This window comes from Nycticebus coucang, chromosome 6 (assembly GCF_027406575.1).
Source record: "Nycticebus coucang isolate mNycCou1 chromosome 6, mNycCou1.pri, whole genome shotgun sequence".
NCBI lineage: Eukaryota > Metazoa > Chordata > Mammalia > Primates > Lorisidae > Nycticebus > Nycticebus coucang.
The window spans coordinates 11,088,729-11,107,710 of record NC_069785.1 but is presented as its reverse complement, the minus strand read 5'-3'; the positions used below and the strand labels follow the sequence as shown (position 1 = coordinate 11,107,710).

The window sequence follows — 18,982 nt, the reverse complement described above, 5'->3', positions numbered from 1 at the left end:
TGTTTAAAAAAAAAAAAAAAAGATATGCTTAGACAGTTTTACTGAGTTACTCCTTGGTATGATGAGGTCTTAGTCTTAATTATCTAGTCAGAACAATACTACCTTAACACCAAACAAATCACAACAATACAGTGGATAAATGTTTATTGAGCCTTTACATTTATAACATGAGGTAAAAGGAACACATTTTCCTTGACTAATATTTTACACAGCTGTAGTAAAATATTTGATTTCAGGGGTTTATAAGGATTAACATTTCTCAAAAGTTGGGATAAGTAAACAAGTTTTAACTTAATTCCTTGAATTTTCCAGTTGACTCTTCCCTTACAATAGTAACAAGCTTTAGTTACATAAGTTTCTTCAAGGCCAAATTTTATCACTGCTGATGTCTTTAGAAATGAATCACTGCTATTTCAGTCAATATCCACTAATTCCACTTCAAAAATTAGTTTTGCATTTGGTGGAATTCTGTTGAAAAAGTCAAGGCGAATTTGATAAAAAGTGTCTCTTTCCTACCCCCAACAACCTTACTCTAAAATTATAATTATGTATACTGAGTATTACCATTAACCCCAAAGGGAAGAGCTTTGTAGTTGATTCAGCTAATAATATAACTAGCATAGAGGTTCCTAAGAGTAACTATACTGATAAATGGAGATCATAACAACATAAGCTAACTAGATAAAGCTGAGCTTGGACTAGGATCCTTCTTACCTGGATGCTTTACTAGTACTCTAAAATTAGCTACCAGTTAATGAAGACTGCTACTAAGTGCTTAAAAAAAAAAAAAAGCAATCCAGTCTATGTATATGCTGTATTAAAGTTTATATGAGGTAGTACATGATATTTACTATGAATTTTAAGATCTAAGTTTAGGGAAGGGTACAATTTATGTGCATCATATTGGTCTTGAGCTGTTTCATGTGAGAAAAAAGGGAGCTATAAGTGGTCATGATTTTGATAAGCTAAGAAAAGAGTATGTTTAATTCATAGGACTACAGAAAGTAAATTTAAAATTTTAAAATTTTTATTGTTTTTTTTTTTTTTTTTTTTTTCATTGCAGCTGTCATTGTTGCATTTAGCAGGACTGGGTCGGGTTCAAACGTGCCAGCCTTGGTGTATGTGGCAGGCGCAATACCCATTGAGCTATGGGTACTGCCAAAAAATTTGAAAATTTTAAAAGATATTTAAAAATTTCTTTTTCAAACTTAATCTAACTGGTCTAACAGGAATGGAATGAACAACAACTACAAACTACTTTCCTACTTACCTATTGGGATTGGTCTGATCCGAATGGTCTGGAGTAACTACTTTTTCTTTTTTTTTTTTTTTGTAGAGACAGAGTCTCGCTGTACCGCCCTCGGGTAGAGTGCTGTGGCGTCACACAGCTCACAGCAACCTCCAACTCCTGGGCTTAAGTGATTCTCTTGCCTCAGCCTCCCGAGCAGCTGGGACTACAGGCGCCTGCCACAACGCCAGGCTATGTTTTTTTTTTGTCGCAGTTTGGCCGGGGCTGGGTTTGAACCCGCCACCCTCGGCATATGGGGCTGGCGCCCTACTCACTGAGCCACAGGCGCTGCCCCTACTTTTTCTTAATGTTCTCAAACTGGACTTAGAAATACTTTCATTAGTAGTATTTTTTTTTTCTTTTTGAGACAAAATCTCCTCACTTTGTTGCCCTCAGTAGAGGGCAGCTGCATCATAGCTGACAGCTATTTTTACCTCATGTTATAAATGTAAAGGCTCAAACTCTTGGGCTCAAGCAATTCTCTTGCCTCAGCCTCCCGAATAGCTGGGACTAAAGGCACCTGCCACGATGCCTGGCTATTTTCTTTTAGGGACGATGTTTCGCTTTGGCTCAGGCTGGTCTTGAACCTGTGAACTCAGGAAATCCACCCGCCTCGGCCTCCCAGAGTGCTAGGATTACAGGCGTGAGCCACCATGCCTGGCCTACTGTCAGTAGTAGTAATAATAAATGCTTACTAACTTGGTCCTATGGTCTCCTTCAGTTAATAATTTACAAACCTCAACATGTGCTCCATTTTTCTCAGCTTTAATTGCTTAAATTATGTGTAACATAAAATTATTTTTATTAGTTTCTACAGTTTGTATTGAGACACATAACTTCCAGAAGTAAAACTTTGAAACATTTAAGAATTGCCTTTCAGGCCGTGCATTGTGGCTCAAGCTTATAATCCTAACCCTCTGGGAGCCTGAGGTGGGTGGATTACTTGAGCTCACGAATTCCAGACCAGCCTGAGCAACTAAAAATAGAAAAACTAGCCTGGGGAGGCTGAGGCAAGAAGTCCACATGAATTCAAGAGTTTGAGGTTGGTGTGAGCTATGACACAATGGCACTCGACCCTGGGCGACAGAGTGAAGACTGTCTAAAAAAAAAAAAAAAAATTTGCCTTTCAATGTCACAGTTGAAAGAAGGATAAAGAAAGGTAATGAGGAAAGGACAAAAAGGATACTTGGCATCAGGCTGTCCTTTCTTTCCATAAGCCCATTCTGGTTCAATCTCCAGTCGAGCTTTTTCTCCTTTACTCATAGTCAGAAGTGCTTCATCCCACTAAAGGCAAGAACAAAATGAAAATTAATGACATTTTGCAAAAATTACATGCAACACCAGACGAGTCAAGAAAAAAAATATAGATAATATAAAGCATTGTTATTGAATTTTACTCTTTCCTAAGATATTCACATTTCAAATTCCACTATTTCACATTCCTAAGGTAATGTCCTTGGATGAGTCCCTAGATCTTTGTCTTTAATTTTTTTCTTTCTTTCTTTTTTTTTTTTGTAGAGACAGAGTCTCACTTTATTGCCCTGGGTAGTGTGCTGTGCCATCACAGCTCACAGCAACATCCAGCTCCTGGGCCCAGGCGATTCTCTTGCCTTAGCCTCCCCAGTAGCTGTGTCTTCAATTTTTTCAACTGTGGCAAGGTTAACAGAGACTTAGAAGAAAAAAAAATATACTAGCAAGTACTTACTCTAAAACTGTTTTAAGATTACCAAGTTATAATAGTGGAGTCATGATGGTATACCAAAAGAAAAAAGTTAGCACATTCAAGATCTTTTATAAAAGGTAAAACTCCTTCAAAGAAATGACAAAGGCTTCTAGATTGCCTCTCCATTTTTTGTTCCCTTTTTTTTTTTTTTTTTAACAAGTTGGGGTCTTGAAAAAAGCCAGTTGCAGGTTCGGTGCCCATCAGTGGTTAGGGCGCCAGACACATACACGGGGCCTGGTGGGTTCAAATCCAGCCTTGGCCTGCTAAATCACAATGACAACAACAACAACAACAACAAAAAATAGCCTGGTGTTGTGGCAGGTGCCTGTAGTCTCAGCTACTTAGGAAGCTGAGGCAAGAGAATTGCTTACGCCCAAGAGTTCGAGGTTGCTGTCAGCTGTGTTGTCACAGCACTCTACTGAGGGTGACATAGTGAGACTGTCTCAAAAAAAAAAAAATCACATAAAGCTCAAGGGATAAAGTTAGATCTGTCACATGTGGAAATTCAGAATATGGTGGGTGGCTTGGTGCGTGGAGCAGTGATCATGACGCTGGCCACATACACCGAGGCTGGTGGGTTCAAACCCAGGCCAGACCAGCTAAAAAACAATAATGGCAACTGCAACAAAGAAAATAGTTGGGCATTGTGTCAGGTGCCTATAGTCCCAGCTACTCTGGAGGCTGAGGCAAGAGAATTGCTTGAGCCTAAGAGTTTGAGGTTGCTGTGAGCTGTGATGCCACAGTACTCTATGAAAGGAGACATAGTGAGACTCTGTTTAAAAAAAAAAAAAAAAAGAATATGGTGGGCTAGAAAAATATTCATCAGAATCCAAATACAGAAATAAAAAAAAAATAGCACAACAGTGATGCTCAACTAAACTTTTAAGTGTGAACATGTTTTATATTGTTTTAGACTCTGGATTTGATTGCTTGACCCCATAGTACAAAGAATATTATACTGAGAGTTCTTAGAACTACATTTATTTATTTATTTATTTATTTATATATTGAGACAGAGTATCTATTTTTTGGTTGCAGTTGCCATTGTTGCTTGGCAGACCCGGGCTGGATTTGAATCCGCCAGCTCTGGTGTATGTGGCTGGCGCCCTAGCCACTGAGCTATAGGCCCAGCGATAGCAGCAATTTTTTTTGCAGTTTTTGGCCGGGGCTGGGTTTGAACCCACCACCTCCGGTATATGGGGCCAGCGCCCTATTCCTTTGAGCCATGGGCGCCACCCACCAGCGGCTATTTTGTTGTTGTTGTCTGGCAGGCCTGGGCCCTGTTCGAACCCGCCAGCCCTGGTTCATGTGGCCAGTGCCTTAGCCGCTGAGCTACAGGCACCAAGCCTAGAACTGCATTTATAAATAGGCACTTAACTTCAGTTAAAAATACTTGATGTTCTGCGTAATCACAATTTGTTTATTTTGTTTTTAGAGAACAAGTTTCACTCTGTCACTCAGGCTGCAGTGCAGTATTTCACTGCAACTTGGAACTCCTGGGCTCAAGCGATGGTCCCAAATAGGTAGGACTACAGATGCACACCTTGCCCAGCTAATTTTTTTATTTTTTGTAGAAATAGGTTCTCTTTGTTTCTCAGACTGTTCTTAAACTCTTGGCCTCAAGTAGTTCTATCTCAGCCTCCCAAAGTGCTAAGACTATAGGTAGACATGAGCTACTGAACCTGGCCACTAAGATGATTTAAAACAAACAATGGGCGAGCCCTTGCATGAAAACTCGATTCAGCAAAGCTGACAATCTGCCATCCTCTTTAGCTCCTCCTGTACATTGTAATGGTCACCACAGCTCAAGCCTAACTAACTTACCCTCTTAAAGTTTGCTTTGGTTATCACTCACATATAATACATGGTAAAAACATGCTTATGTTTGAATGATTTTCTGGGTTGGAGCCCAGGTTATAAGAGGTGAGAAGACGACAGAAACTCCTACTTCTATGCTTCAGCAGAACAGATACTTTACCTTACCTGAATATATATAAGTGGTTACATACAACAGCTATATAATATTTTATAAGACTCTTGGGCCAAAAATTATGGCAAAGAATTACTTTATGAAGAAAAAGAACGGGGGTAAACATGGAAGGAATATATAAGTCCTTGCTATATCAGGTGCTTTAAGTTATGTTCACTTAATATAAAAACGCTGAGGTAGGCAGTACTGCCTTCATTTTATAGATGGGGAAACTGTGCCAGATCTCCTCACCGCAGATGATCCACAGATTGATCTTTCATCATATCCCTCATCCTGATTTTTTACACCACCACGTCACAAGCAGCACATGCCAGAGTAGCTACAGATTCACCGCCATTCTTTACTTACTCCTCTGATAACTTTGCCTACTCCAACCTTAAAACTTAAAGGCTTGGCATTTTTCTTCTTCTTCGAACCTGTAAAACGGATTTTCCTGTAAGATATTAAGTTCTAATGGAAAAATACAGTTTAACTATATTATTAATTTCAGAATAATTATACTTTGTATTTGAAAAGAAAGAAAAATTTAGAAAGCCAGGTAATTCACAAAGAAAATTCCAGATATTAAAATAATTATAGGGCTTTTAAAAGGGTAAAAGGGTGGGACCCCTTATACATATACCACTAAAATAGCAAACTACTCTACCTTTTCTTTTTTTTTGAGACAGTTTCACTTTGTCACTCTCAGTGGAGTGCCATGGTGTCACAGCTCACAGCAACCTCAAATTCTTAGGCTCAAGCAATTCTCTTCCCTCAGCCTACCAAGTAGGTGGGACTACAGCCACCTACCACAATGCCCGGCTGTTTTTAGAGAGGTCTAAGGCTGGTCTGGAACCAGTGAGCTCAGGAAATTCACCTGCCTTGGCCTCCCAGAATGCTAGGATTACAGAAGTAGTCACTGTCCTTGGCCTACTCTGTCTTTTCTATTTAAATACTAATACTTGGCTTGGCACCTGTAGCTCAGTGAGTAAGGATGCCAGCCACGTACACCGAGGGTGGCGGGTTTGAGCTCCGCGCTGGCCTGCTAAACAACGAAAACTGCAACAAAAAACATACTTGGGCATTGTGGCAGGCGCCTATAGTCCCAGCTACTTGGGAGGCTGAGGCAAGAGAATCACACAAGCCTAAGAGTTTGAGGTTGCTGTGAGTTGTGACACCACGGCATTGTACCAAGGGCGACATAGTGAGACTCTGTCTCAAGAAAAAAAAAAAAAAAAGAAATACTAATACTTGGCTCAGTGTCTGTAGCACAGTGGTTGCGGCGCCTGCCACATGTACTGAGGGTGGTGGGTTTGAACATGCCCAGGCCAGCTAAACAACAATGACAACTGCGACAAAATAAATAGCTGGCAAGTGCCTGTAGTACCAGTTACTTGAGAGGCCGAGGCAAGAGAATCACTTGAGCCCAAGAGTCTGTGATGCCATGGCACTCTACCAAGGGCGACATAGTGAGACTGTCTCAAAAAATAAAATACTAATACTAAAGCTTAACTTTGGGACATTAACCAAGTTTAGACCAGCCTTCCTTATATTTGCTCTTTTCTAAAAAAATTTTATTTTAATTTTTTTATATTTTGAGACAGAGTCTCACTATGTTGCCCTTTGTAGAGTGCTATGGTGTCACAGCTCACAGCTATAGTCCCAAGTAGATGGGACTATAGGTGCCTGCTACAATGCTCAGTTATTTTTTTGTTTGTTTAGCAGGCTCAGGCCAGATTTGAACCCACAAGCCTTGGTGCATGTGGCTGGTGCCCTAACCACTGAGCACTGGGTGCCAAGCCTCTTTTTTTTGAGACATAGTCTTATTTTGTCACCCTCTGTAAAGTGCTGTCATGTCAAAGCTCACAGAAACCTCAAACTCTTGGGCTGAAGTGATCCTCTTGCCTCAGCCTCCCAAGTGGTTGAGACTACAGGCACCCACTACAACGCTTGGCTATTTTTTTTAGAGTCTTGCTCTTGCTCAGACTGGTCTTGAACCTGTGAGCTCAGGCAACCCACCTGCCTTGGCCTCCCAGGGTGCTAGGATTACAGGAGTAAGCCATGGCACCTGGCCATTTTTGCTTTCTAAAGACTAAGAAGTCTTTAGCTAGCCAATGACCAGTAAACAAAGACCTCATTGAAGGAAATCATAAGTATAAAAGACATTTGGAAAAAAGTAGGTGATGGTCAAGAAAGAGACAATGCCAACCACAAATCAACCTGCCACACAATTATTTTGCAGTGTCTTTAAGCCGAAAAGATAAGATTAGATTGAGCCTTACTTGTCTGAATATTAGTATCAAAAACAGTTCCATCCTGTAGTGTTCCTGTATACCAGCAGTGAACAACATCTCCCTTTTTGGGAAAGTTGGTTTTATCTCCTTTTTTAAGAATAGATTTTGTATACTTTGGTGGACCCTAAAACCAAAACAAAATTAATTCATGTCCTTTAGAAGAATGACAAAGAGAATATATAGCCAACAGTGACTAGAGTTGGGTCATAGAGTTTACAAACTGTTTTACCTCTTGTCCACCTGTGTGAGTTAAGTTTTTTATTTCAAGATTATGATGTGAACACCAGTAACTTACACATCTATAATTTCAAACAACTTCCAGCTTCTTTGGAAAACAAAAAATTCTTTTTTTTTAACTCTATCACCCTCAGTAGAGTGCTGTAGTGTCATAGCTCACAGCAACCTCCAACTCCTGGGCTTAGGCGATTCTCTTGCCTCAGGCTCCCGAGTAGCTGGGACTACAAGCGCCCACCACAATGCCTGACTATTTTTTTTTTTTTTTGTAGAGACAGAGTCTCACGTTACTGCCCTTGGTAGAGTGCCATGATGTCACAGGACTCACAGCAACCTCTAGCTCTTGGGCCTATGCGATTCTCTTGCCTCAGCCTCCAGAGCAGCTGAGACTACAGGCGCTCTCCACAACGCCTGGCTACTGACTCTTTTTTTGTTGCAGTTTGGCCAGGGCTGGGTTTGAACCCACCATCCTTGGCATATGGGGCCAGCGCCCCACCCACTGAGCCACAGGCACCGCCTTTTTTTTTGTTTGTTTTTGAGACAGAGAGTCTCATTATGTCACCCTCGGTAAAATGCCTTGGCGTCACAGCTCACAGCAACCTGAAACTCTTGGGCTTAAGCGATTCTCTTGCCAGAACCTCCCGAGTAAAAAAGGAAAAACAAAAACAAAAACAAAATTTTTTTTTTTTTAAATTAGCCAGATGTGGAGGGAGGCAGAGGCTGAGTGCTGAGTGAACCCAGGGGTTCGAGTCCTGCTTGGGCAGCAAAGTGAGACCTCATCTCTAAAACAAAATTAAATATTTAAAAAAAAAAAAAGATTATGCTGGGGCCAGGCATGGTGGCTCAACCTATAATCCCAGCACTCTGGGAGGCCAAGGTGGGTGGACTGCCTGAGCTCACAAGTTCGAGACCAGCCTGAGCAAGAGTCAGACCCCCATCTCTAAAAATAGCCAGGCATTTTGGTGGGCACCTGCAGTCCCAGCTTCTTGGGAGGCTGAGGCAAGAGAATTGCTTGAGCCCCAGAGTTTGAGGTTGCTGTGAGCTATGATGCCACAGCACAAAGTGAGACTCTGTCTCCAAAAAAAAAAAAAAAAAGTCATTTAAATCATCCAAAATAATATCATTTTAACCTGTAATCAAAATAAAAAATAAGTGCGATATTTTACACCCTTGAAAAAAAAAATAGTAAGCCCTTGAAACTAACTGCGTATTTTACACTTAAAACATTTCAGTTTGGGGCGGTGCCTATGGCTCAGTGAGTAGGGGGCCAGCCCTATATAGTGAGGGTCGTGGGTTCGAACTGGGTCCCAGCCAAACTGCAAACAAAACATAGCCGGGCACTGTGGTGGGCGCCTGTGGTCCCAGCTACTCAGGAGGCTGAGGCAAGAGAATCGCCTAAGCCCAAGAGATGGAGGTTGCTGTGAGCTGTGATGCCACAGCACTCTACCAGAGGCGACAAAGTGAGACTCTGTCTCTGAAAAAAACAAAAACAAAACATTTCAGTTCAAACTAGCAAAAGTGTTCAATAGCCACATATGGCTAGTGACTAGCTTGTTGAATACTCAAGTTCCAGACAGCACAGAATTACTGAAGATTTTTGGGCAAGGTATGCTTTGCAAAGTATTGTTTCAGGAAGCTTCTTAAAGTAGCCATTTTGGGGCTGAACGAGCAACTTTCCCAACATACCAGGTCTGAGACCTGCCTTGGAATGCTTAAAAATGGAAAAAGAATAGACTTGAAAAAGAAGTGAGGGCATTAGTCCTGAAAGATACATGAAAAGAAAAGGAGAGCCAAAGATTTAGACAACTTTTAAGCTGCTGTCTAAAGCTGAAGGGAACAGGTTATTACTTAGACATTCACATTACACAGGCACTAAGAAGGGAGTAAGAAGCAACTGAGAATTGGTGAGAAAATGTTAAGTAGTTTGTTTGGGTGATGTGATGGGGAATCTGGTGAGGGATGGTATAAAGCAGTGGTTCTCAACGTTCCTAATGCCGCAATGTATGTTCATTGTTACAAAGGGGTCACGACTCACAGTGTGAGAACTGCTGGTATAAATGTTGCTGAGAGACAGTGAAACTAAAAAAAAAAAAAAAAAAAGGCTTGGTTGATATTAAACATGAATTTATGATTATGTGTCCCTTTATAATGCTTATTGTCCAGTCCCAAAGCATGAGTTGGACAAGAGGCTACGGAATCTAGGGTGCTAAGAAGATAAAGCATATAAATGGGCTCAAGCTGGCCAGTTAAATGAAAAGAGGTCTTAAATAATACTTAGAGACCCTTCCAAGCCCTTATGAACTTGTCTTTTAATTCCTTCCTTCCTTCCTTTTTTTGAGACAGAGTCTCAGTATGTCACCCTTGGTAGAGTGCTGTGGCGTCACAGCTCACAGCAACCAGAAACTCTTGGGCTTAAGCGATTCTCTTGCCTCAGCCTCCCAAGTAGCTGGGACTACAGGCATCCACCACACCTGGCTATTATTTGTTGCAGTTGTCACTGTTGTTTAGCTGGCCTAGGTTGGGTTTGAACCCACCAGTCTTGGTGTATGTGGCTGGCACTGTTACTACTGTGCTATGGGCACCAAGCCTTTTTTTTTTTTTGAGACAATCTTAAGTTGTTGCCCTCAGGGGAGTGCTGGGGTGTCATAACTCACAGCAACCTGAAACTCTTGGACTCAAGCAATCTTTTTGCCTCAGCCTCCCAAGTAGCTAGGACTTACAGGTGCCCGCCACAACACCCGGCTGTTTTTAGAATCAGGGTCTCACTCTTGCTTAGGCTAGTCTTGAACTCCTGAGCTCAAGCAATCCATCTGCCTCAGTCACCCAGAGTGCTAGGATTATAGGTGTGAGCCACTGCACCTGGCTGTAAACTCTTCTCATCCTTAATGATATACATCTGACTGGTAATATTATCCTCTTTCTAATTTTCTGAAAGGTAAAGTATGTTGCCAGTTGCATCTAAACCCTTTAGTAGTCATCAATCTATTTTCCTCGTAGCTACTCAACAGAACAGTTATCAAATATTAATTTTATAGTACTTGAAAACTGCTTTTTATGTGTATATTCTCATAAACATTAATTTGTGCTTTTCAACCTACAGGAAAAGGTCATGCAAAATTAACTAACTTTAGTAAACATCTATAATTTTATACTTGGACTTACACTTTTTCCACAAATACCCAAGTACTATATCTTCACCAATAAATAGGCTATACCTATATAAAACTAAAGATAGATTATTATCACTGATACTTAGTGAACTTATCAGAAATGGTAAGATTATCATGCGCTGCTAAGGCTGTTGTTAGCAGGTGTCCTTAGCTTTACTATAGAGGTCCATTTGCAGAAATAATTTCATCTAGTTCTTCAAACCTTTGTACCAAAATACAAAATCTAGGCTGGGAAAATTGAGACCAATGAACCATACCCAGCTGCAGCCAGGCCTGGATTATTTCTATTGCCAGGGACACTGTGTACATTAGAAACAGCTAAAAATAATCAAAAGAATGTTTCTTTCACTCCGTCCAACTTGGCTATAGAACCAGGACCTTAAAATAGCTTTGAAAGTACGGAAGCTCTGGTCAGATGTGAAGGTAGTATTACATACAAAGACAGAATATTTCACAGGATAGACTACTAATTGTAAAGAACTAGTTTAGGCCTATTTTGTCCCAGAACACTTTAAGAAAAGATGGCATACTCCAAATCAATGTTTGGCTCACTGAAAGTGCTGCCCGCCACTATGAGGAATTAGTTGTATAAAGCGCACTATTTCTGAAATTCAGATAAGTAATAAAACAAGAAAATATTATATACAAACCTCATCCAGGGTCTCTTCAGACTTGGTTTCTTTGGGTTTGTCTTCACTAAGCTTCACATTTTTCACTTGTTCAGAAACTTTACTTACACTTTCAGTACCCTTGAAACGCTGTAAGGGGAATATTATAACATCAGGGATGACAGACTAGGAATGAGAAAGGACACCTCCATTTTCAGTCTCTTCATAAACAAACATCTGCACAAAACGAATATCTGCACCAAAACTATAGGTATGTTTGTGGTCCCCACTCCTGGCTGTGGACTGGTACCTGACCATGGCCTGTTAGGAACTGGGCCACACAGCAGGAGGGGACTGTGGGCTTGCCAGTGAGGGCAGCTTCATTTGCACTTACAGCCACCCCCCATTGCTGGCATCACCACCTGAGCTCTGCCTCCTGTCAGACAAGTGGTGGGATTTACATTCTCATAGGAGCGTGAACCCTACTGTAAACTGCTCACGTGAGGGATCTAGGTTGTGTGCTGCTTAGGAGAATCTAAATGCCTGATGCTGTGAGGTGGAGCTGAAGACACAGCGACACATTTAAGGGCATCACTGAGTCCCATCACCCCCAGATGGCACCATCGAGTTGCAGGAAAACAAGCTCGGGTCCCCCACTGATTCTGCATTATAGTGGCTTATATAATTAATTGTACATTAAAATACAGTAATAACAGAAATAAAGTGCACAATAAGTGTAATGTACTTTAAATCCCAAAACCATTCCCCATTATCTGTGGAAAAATTGTCTTCCATGAAACTGGTCCATGGTGACAAAAATGTTGGAGATCACTGGGTTATATACTCAACTATAAATAAATGAACTAAGCGCAAAAAGGAATATTGTTCAGCATTCTTACCAATAATCATGACCCTTGGGCCAGTTCACAATATAAATTCTGAAAGGAGAACCATGATCTTAGAAAGGCCAACTTAAGACTCGGAAATATGAATGCTATTCTAACTCTTTAGTTAGAAATATGAATGCTATTCTAAACTCTTCTAGTTTTCTAATGGAAGACGGTCATTTCACAGTGAGCAAATATTGGAGAACTTCTTAAAATTTATTTTCTTTTTTTTTTTGAGATGGAGTCTCACTATGTCACCCTTGGGGGAGTGCCATGGCGTTACAGCTCATAGCAACCTCAAATTCTTGGGCTTAAGCTATTCTCTTGCCTCAGCCTCCCAAGTAGCTGGGACTACAGGTGCCCGCCACAACACCCGGCTATTTTTTGTTGCAGATGTCATTGTTGTTTAGCTGGCCTGGGCTGGGTTCAAACCCGCCACCCTTGGTGTATGTGGCTGGTGCCGTAACCACTGTGCTGGAACCTTAAAATTTATTTTCTAAAGGATCAGCCTAAATCTAAACTAGACTTCAAAGTCATTAATGCAATGGAACTCAATTTTTCTGTATAACATTTAATATGCAGTGCGACTGTTCATAAGTAATTTGGTAATAGCAACTGACCTTCAGATAATGTCAGTGGCCTTAAGAATTTGTTGTCTCACTTTTTTTTTTTTTTTTGTAGAGACAGAGGCTCATTTTACCACCCTTGGTAGAGTGCCATGACGTCACAGGACTCACAGCAACCTCCAGCTCTTGGGCTTCAGCGATTCTCCTGCCTCAGCCTCCCGAGCAGCTGGGACTACAGGTGCCCGCCACAACGCCCGGCTATTTTTTGGTTGCAGTTCAGCCGGGGCTGGGTTTGAACTCACCACCCTCGGTATATGGGGCCCAGCGCCCTACTCAGTGAGTCACAGGCGCCACCCTGTTGTCTCACTTTCAACTACAAAATCTAGTCCCTTTCAAAATACCAAAACATTCTGCCATACTCGCAGATTTGACAGCTAATCTCCTTATAATGACAGTTAAGAAAATTTACAGGCAGAAAACCTCCAACATATTCTGCAAATAAATACATTTAAAACGTCCTTTTGAAGATAAAATTTTAAAATGATATTTGGCTAATGGAATGAAACAACACTCACCTTAGTTTCAAAAAGATGGTTATAGGCTGTAACCAAATGGTCCTTGTTAGCAGTCTTGGCCACATTTTTAATGTTTCCTAATAATTTGTGTTCTGCAAGAAACTATAAAGAAAAAGGTTGGGTAGTCAAAAATAATTTCCCTCAAGTAAGAGGAGTCTAAAATTAGAAAACGATCATCTAATGTTAGCACTAATATTTTTAATACTGCTCATGGAGAAGAAATCACACAAACACTATATTTTTTATCCTAACTCATTACCAAAAAGAAATCTAAGTGAGGTCAAGCATGGTGGCTCATGCCTATAATCCTAGCATTCTGGGAGGCTGAGGTGGGTGGATTGCCCTGAGCTCAGAGGTTCGAGACCAGCCTAAGGCAGAGCCAGAGTGAGACCCAGTATCTACCAAAAAAAAAAAAAAAACACACACACACAAAAAAGCCTGGGGTGTGGAGGGTGCCTATAGTCCCAACTACTTGGGAGACTGAGGCAAGAGAATCACTTAAGTCCAAGAATTGGAGGTTGCTGTGAGCTATGATGCCATGACACTCTACCTAGGGCCACAAAGTGAGACTGTCTCAATTAAAAAAAAAAAAAGAAAGAAATCTAAGTGAGACTTAAAAAACTGGGTATTTTAAGAATCACAAGACTGGAACTGTAGTATTATGTATGAGACATAATGGTTTCTTCTAACCTTTTTGCCACCAATGGAACTTCCCTAGCTGATCATCTCCCTAAGTTTACCTAATTTCCTTTTTTCTTTTTTTTTTGTAGAATGCTGGGGCGTCATAGCTCATAGCAACCTCAAACTCTTGGGCTCAAGTGATCCTCTTGCCTCAGCCTCCCAAGTAGCTGGGACTACAGGTGCCTGCCACAATGCCTGGCTATTGTACATATGCATGTATATATCAGTACAGTAAACCTAGTTCCTTATGTTGACCACCTCCGTAAGTTAACCAGTTTGTTACAGTCCCTTGGGAGGTCAACTTACAGAGGTTCTACTGTATCAGTTAAATGTGTCGGCTGTCAGCATATTATCAAGATTAAAACTCTACTTGTCTGACCCTAGACATGGGACTAAGCTTTCCTGAAGACTCAGTCTCGATATCTGTGGTAAAATATAAGAAACAGCATCTATGTCAAAAGGATGCTGTAAGGATAAAATATAACAACGTATTCATAGGTTACAGTGCCCTGGAGTCAGCCTAGCTCACAGCAACCTTAAATTCCTGGGTTCAAGTGATCCTCCTGCCCTAGCCTCCATGTCTCAAATGATCATTCTGCCTCAAGCTACCAAGTAGACTATAGACACCCACCACGAGGCCCACCTAATTTTCTCTATTTTTATTAGAAACAGGGTTTCTCTTGCTTAGGCTGGTCTTAAACTCCTCAGTTCCAGCAATCTACCCACCTTGGCCTCCTACAGTGCTAGGATTACAGGTGTGAGCCATTTCACCCAGACTACAATGATGAGTCCTATGACAAAATATATAAATATATATAAGTAAAATATATATTTACTATTATGATTAATAATGTATTTACTGATGTTCTTCTTTGGAGACAGTCCCACTCTGCTACCTTGGCTAGAGTGCAGTGGCATCATTGTAGCTCACTGCAATCTCAAACTCCTGGTTTCAAATGATCCTTCTGCCTCAACCTACCAAGTAACTGGGACTATAGGTATGTACCACCAGGCCTGGTTAAGTTTTCTATTTTTTTTTTTTTTTTTTTTGAGACAGAGTCTCACTTTGTCATTCTGGGTAGAGTGCTGTGCCATCATAGTTCACAGCAACCTCCAACTACTTAGTTCCAGCAATCCTCTTGCCTCAGCCTCCCAAGTACCTGGCCCGACAGGTGTGTGCTACCATGCCGGGATAGTTTTTAGTAGAGAGGGGGTCTCACTTTTGCTCAGGCTGGTCTCCCAAGCTCCAGCAATCCTCTTGCTCTGGCCTCCCCACAGCACTAGGATTACAGCCACCACACCTAGCCTAAAATTGTTAACTTAAGGTTAACAACATAATTCCTTTTCTCTCAAATATAATACTGCTACATTGGCTGGTGGGCATTGAAATACTACTTCTAAAATATCAAGTCATTATATATATATATTTTTTTTTTTTTGAGACACAGTTTTACCATGTCACCCTTGGTAGAGTGCCGTGGCATCACAGCTCATAGCAACCTCCAACTTGTGGGCTCAAGTGATTCTCCTTCAGCCTTCCACGTAGCTGGGACCACAGGCGCTTGCCACAACACCCAACTATTTTTTTTGTTATAGTTGTCATTGTTGTTTAGCTGGCTTGGGGTGGTTTCGAACCCGCCACCCTCGGTGTATGTGGCTGGCTCTGTAACCACTGTGCTACAGGTGCCGAGCTGCATAATATATTTTCATCTCAAATCATGTCATGTGAGGGTTTGAATAACATCTTTGTTTCCCTCTATTTTGCTTCCTTTTCTCACTTGTCCCTACTTGACTCCGTCATTTTGTTACTTTCTTAAAGTTGTCCTTTAGCATCTTCTAAGTTTTTGATAAGGCAGTTTTTCTATCTGTATTGTATATTTTATCTTTTGCTTTTTCTCGTCCCTTCTTAATGTTCTAAACGATTAACAAACAGCTGATGGAGAAAGGAGATTAAAGTTGACTAAATCAAAGATCAGTGGCTTTAGCACTCTTGTGATTTATTTAGCAAGGTTCCTCCCTTAAAAAATCCCAAATATAGACTTCTCCTAGATATTTTAAGATCAATAAAATAATTGTCAAATACAGCTGTAAGTATGTGAATGATCCCCAAAGAACATACATTTAAAGGATTAATATGCTACAAAAATATTCTGATAATCCTAGTGTCTTGAAATTGTCCCACTTGGGCCAGTTTCACGTTAGATTCCACATTGGGATGATTTGTTTTATAAGAATTTGATGGGCGGCGCCTGTGGCTCAGTGAGTAGGGCGCCGGCCACACATGCCGAGGGTGGCGGGTTCGGACCCAGCCCCGGCCAAACTGCAACAGAAAAATAGCTGGGCGTTGTGGCGCGCGCCTGTAATCCCAGCTGCTTGGGAGGCTGAGGCAAGAGAATCTCGTAAGCCCAAGAGTTAGAGGTTGCTGTGAGCCGTAGGGAGGGCGGTGCAGTGAGACTCTGTCTCTACAAAAAAAAAAAAAAAAAAAAAAAAAGAATTTGATGAAGTACAGTACTGAAACATTAAATGTTAATGATATCCCTATCGTATTCTATTTAGGTGAAATACCATTGGCTTAAGAGAAGATAAACGGTGTTAAGACCCCTGACACATCATGTCTTTCACCCTTGTATCCTTAAAAATTGAGCAGTTTTTGCTATATATGATTGTATGAGTTATCTCTTTCATGAAGATACAGATGCCACCAGTATTATAATGATTCACCAGTAAGAAACTGGAGGTTGGAGAGTTCTTGTATTTTCCCATTTAGACCCCCAGCCCCCGCAAGGGAAAATAAAATAGAATCCTCTCAAAATGAATGCAAGTTTGGAATTTTAAAAATCGTAGAGAAATTACATTCAGGTGGCTGTTTCGAATTCTGGTAAGTGGAGGATGGTGTGTGCACAACATGTACAGTAGTTAAGTGATTTAAAAGAGATACGAATGATCTTAATTTCGGAAGGACAAAAAAATAGCTGGACAATAGACAGAAGGTTAAGATGGAGACTATGCTGAAAAATGTAGGGAGTACAGTATAAAGAATGCCAAATAAACTCCTTAGTCTGATTGTTTACAACAATGGAAGACCACAGCACAAGAAGAAGCGCGCACATAGCTCTCCTAAGTATATAAGGGAAAAAGTCATATAACGGGTCGATATTTTAAGCAAAAGTTAAATCACAATCTACGGGTTTTAAAAAATTAACACGCATTAATGCTCAGTATTTAGTAGACTATTGAAAAAAGCAAGATGCACACATCGTTTCCACATAAGTCTTCATATGTCCCATCCCATTTCCCCGGGAGCCGGCACTCCGCTCCCGGGGTCTCACCCAACCCACTATTCCCTGGCCACCACACCCAATTCCCGTTTCGGCCCCCAACAAGTAAGAGTTCCCTTTTGTCATGCCCTCCACCCACACTCAAGGATCCCAACGAGGTTCTAATTCTGAGATTGCAGCCTGCGTGCCCCAGAAAATAAAAGGTGCTCCCCGCGAGGAAGTAGGCCTGCCCGGGAGGCGCACGCGGGGCGCTCCGGCCTTGCCGGCCACGGGCCGCGGAACAGCGAGGGCGGGGGCCCACAGGGATACGGAATGTTTGGGCATCTCCAGGGGGGTGAGGCGTCCCTCAGCCGCACCAACCCGGCCGCCCCGCCGCCTCTGGTACCGAATCTGAACCGTGGTCCTGCAGAAACTTGATAATGTCCTTCTTGGGCAGCTGCTCGCTGCGCAGCTGCTCCACGGTCCACTCCCGCTGAGGAAGGGCTGCCGCCATCTTCCCCCTGCTGCCACCGCTTTACTGAGCCAGCCCGCCTCCGTTCGGCATCGCCCCGCCCCTGGGCGTGGCGCAAAAAGCCTCGCAGGACAAGGGGCGGGGCCAGTGCTCCGGCCCGCACCACTGGTGCCTGTCCTTGAGTGACGTAAAGCCTGTGCCATGGGGGCTTCTTTGTTAAGTCGGGTTAAAAAACTTGCGGAGGTGGCCTCGGCAGACAGCTAAGCGGAAGACCCCTACTGGTTATCTACTCTTTTTTTTTTTTTTTTTTTTTGTAGAGACAGAGTCTCACTGTACCGCCCTCGGGTAGAGCGCCGTGGCGTCACACGGCTCACAGCAGCCTCTAACTCTTGGGCTTACGCGATTCTCTTGCCTCAGCCTCCCGAGCAGCTGGGACTACAGGCGCCCGCCACAACGCCCGGCTATTTTTTTTGTTGCAGTTTGGCCGGGGCTGGGTTTGAACCCGCCACACCCTCGGCATATGGGGCCGGCGACCTACTCACTGAGCCACAGGCGCCGCCCTGGTCATTTACTCTTAATTGGACCCACTTGTAAGGAGACCTCTAGCGGGAGTGATATTTACCAGCTATTATCCAGGCTTATTACCTACAGGCTACTAGGCCTTTAAAGGTCCTGTCTACAACCTGTTTAAGGAAAACAGCAGCATACAGACTCCATTCTAATCTCTCATTTTATCTAGTTATAGCCTTAAAATTCACACCTGTATTGGCTCAGTTCTTGTCCATCAGAGCAAACCCATTTTCCGCGATCGCCCATTTAAAGACCACACAAATGAAACTTAAATGTAAACTGTTTCTTTTCCTCCCCCCATAGAAACACGAGAAAGTCTGTCTAAAAGCCAGTTCAGAAACTTGAACAAATGAAACAAAGTAATGAAGCTGCACTCAGGATGCTGCTTACTGAGGGTGATAAGGATGGCATATTCATACTGAATGCTTATAACAGCTCCACGTGTGTGTACTTTTCCTCAGTACACAAGCAAACACGTTTAGGGAGGTTACTCAAAGTCATCCGGTTTACAGTGGAGAAGCCAAATTGTCTGAGAAAGCTATGGCTGCAGTGGAATGACTGCACACCGACATTTACTGCTTTTATTTGTAATAAAGATGTAAATGTGGAACATCAGAACGCCTTACATTTAAAAAAATTCTAAGATAAGGGGAAAAAAAGAAAAAAAAGAAACCCTCAAACAAGCAAA

At 41.9% G+C, this 18,982-nt stretch overlaps 1 protein-coding gene across 2 annotated transcripts; it reads right to left on the bottom strand.

The window, feature by feature from the left end:
* Positions 1–124: 124 nt before the first annotated feature.
* On the bottom strand, positions 125–17,838 carry FKBP3 (FKBP prolyl isomerase 3). Of its 2 annotated transcripts, XM_053595363.1 has the most exons (7): positions 17,659–17,838; positions 13,315–13,416; positions 11,329–11,436; positions 7,263–7,398; positions 5,350–5,417; positions 2,475–2,572; positions 125–468 (listed from the first exon to the last, which is right to left on the bottom strand). In XM_053595363.1, exons 1-7 carry the CDS (start codon positions 17,764–17,766, stop codon positions 414–416), a joined length of 675 nt encoding a protein of 224 aa, XP_053451338.1. In that variant the 5' UTR covers positions 17,767–17,838; the 3' UTR covers positions 125–413. The 2 variants fall into 2 exon arrangements, with proteins under 2 accessions (XP_053451338.1, XP_053451339.1); XM_053595364.1 differs by lacking the exon at positions 13,315–13,416 and having other exon boundaries at positions 17,659–17,807.
* Between the last annotated feature and the right edge of the window lie 1,144 nt (positions 17,839–18,982).

Bases quoted from the DNA above. Each gene is read 5' to 3' on its own strand.
- FKBP3 (XM_053595363.1), bottom strand. From the start codon at position 17,766: ATGGCGGCAGCCCTTCCTCAGCGGGAGTGGACCGTGGAGCAGCTGCGC. The intron at 11,437-13,314 runs GTGAGTGTTGTT...TTCCCCTTACAG, and splicing joins ACCATCTTTTTGAAACTAAG to CGTTTCAAGGGTACTGAAAG. The intron at 469-2,474 runs GTATCCTTTTTG...CTTTTTCAACAG, and splicing joins AAAGGACAGCCTGATGCCAA to AATTCCACCAAATGCAAAAC.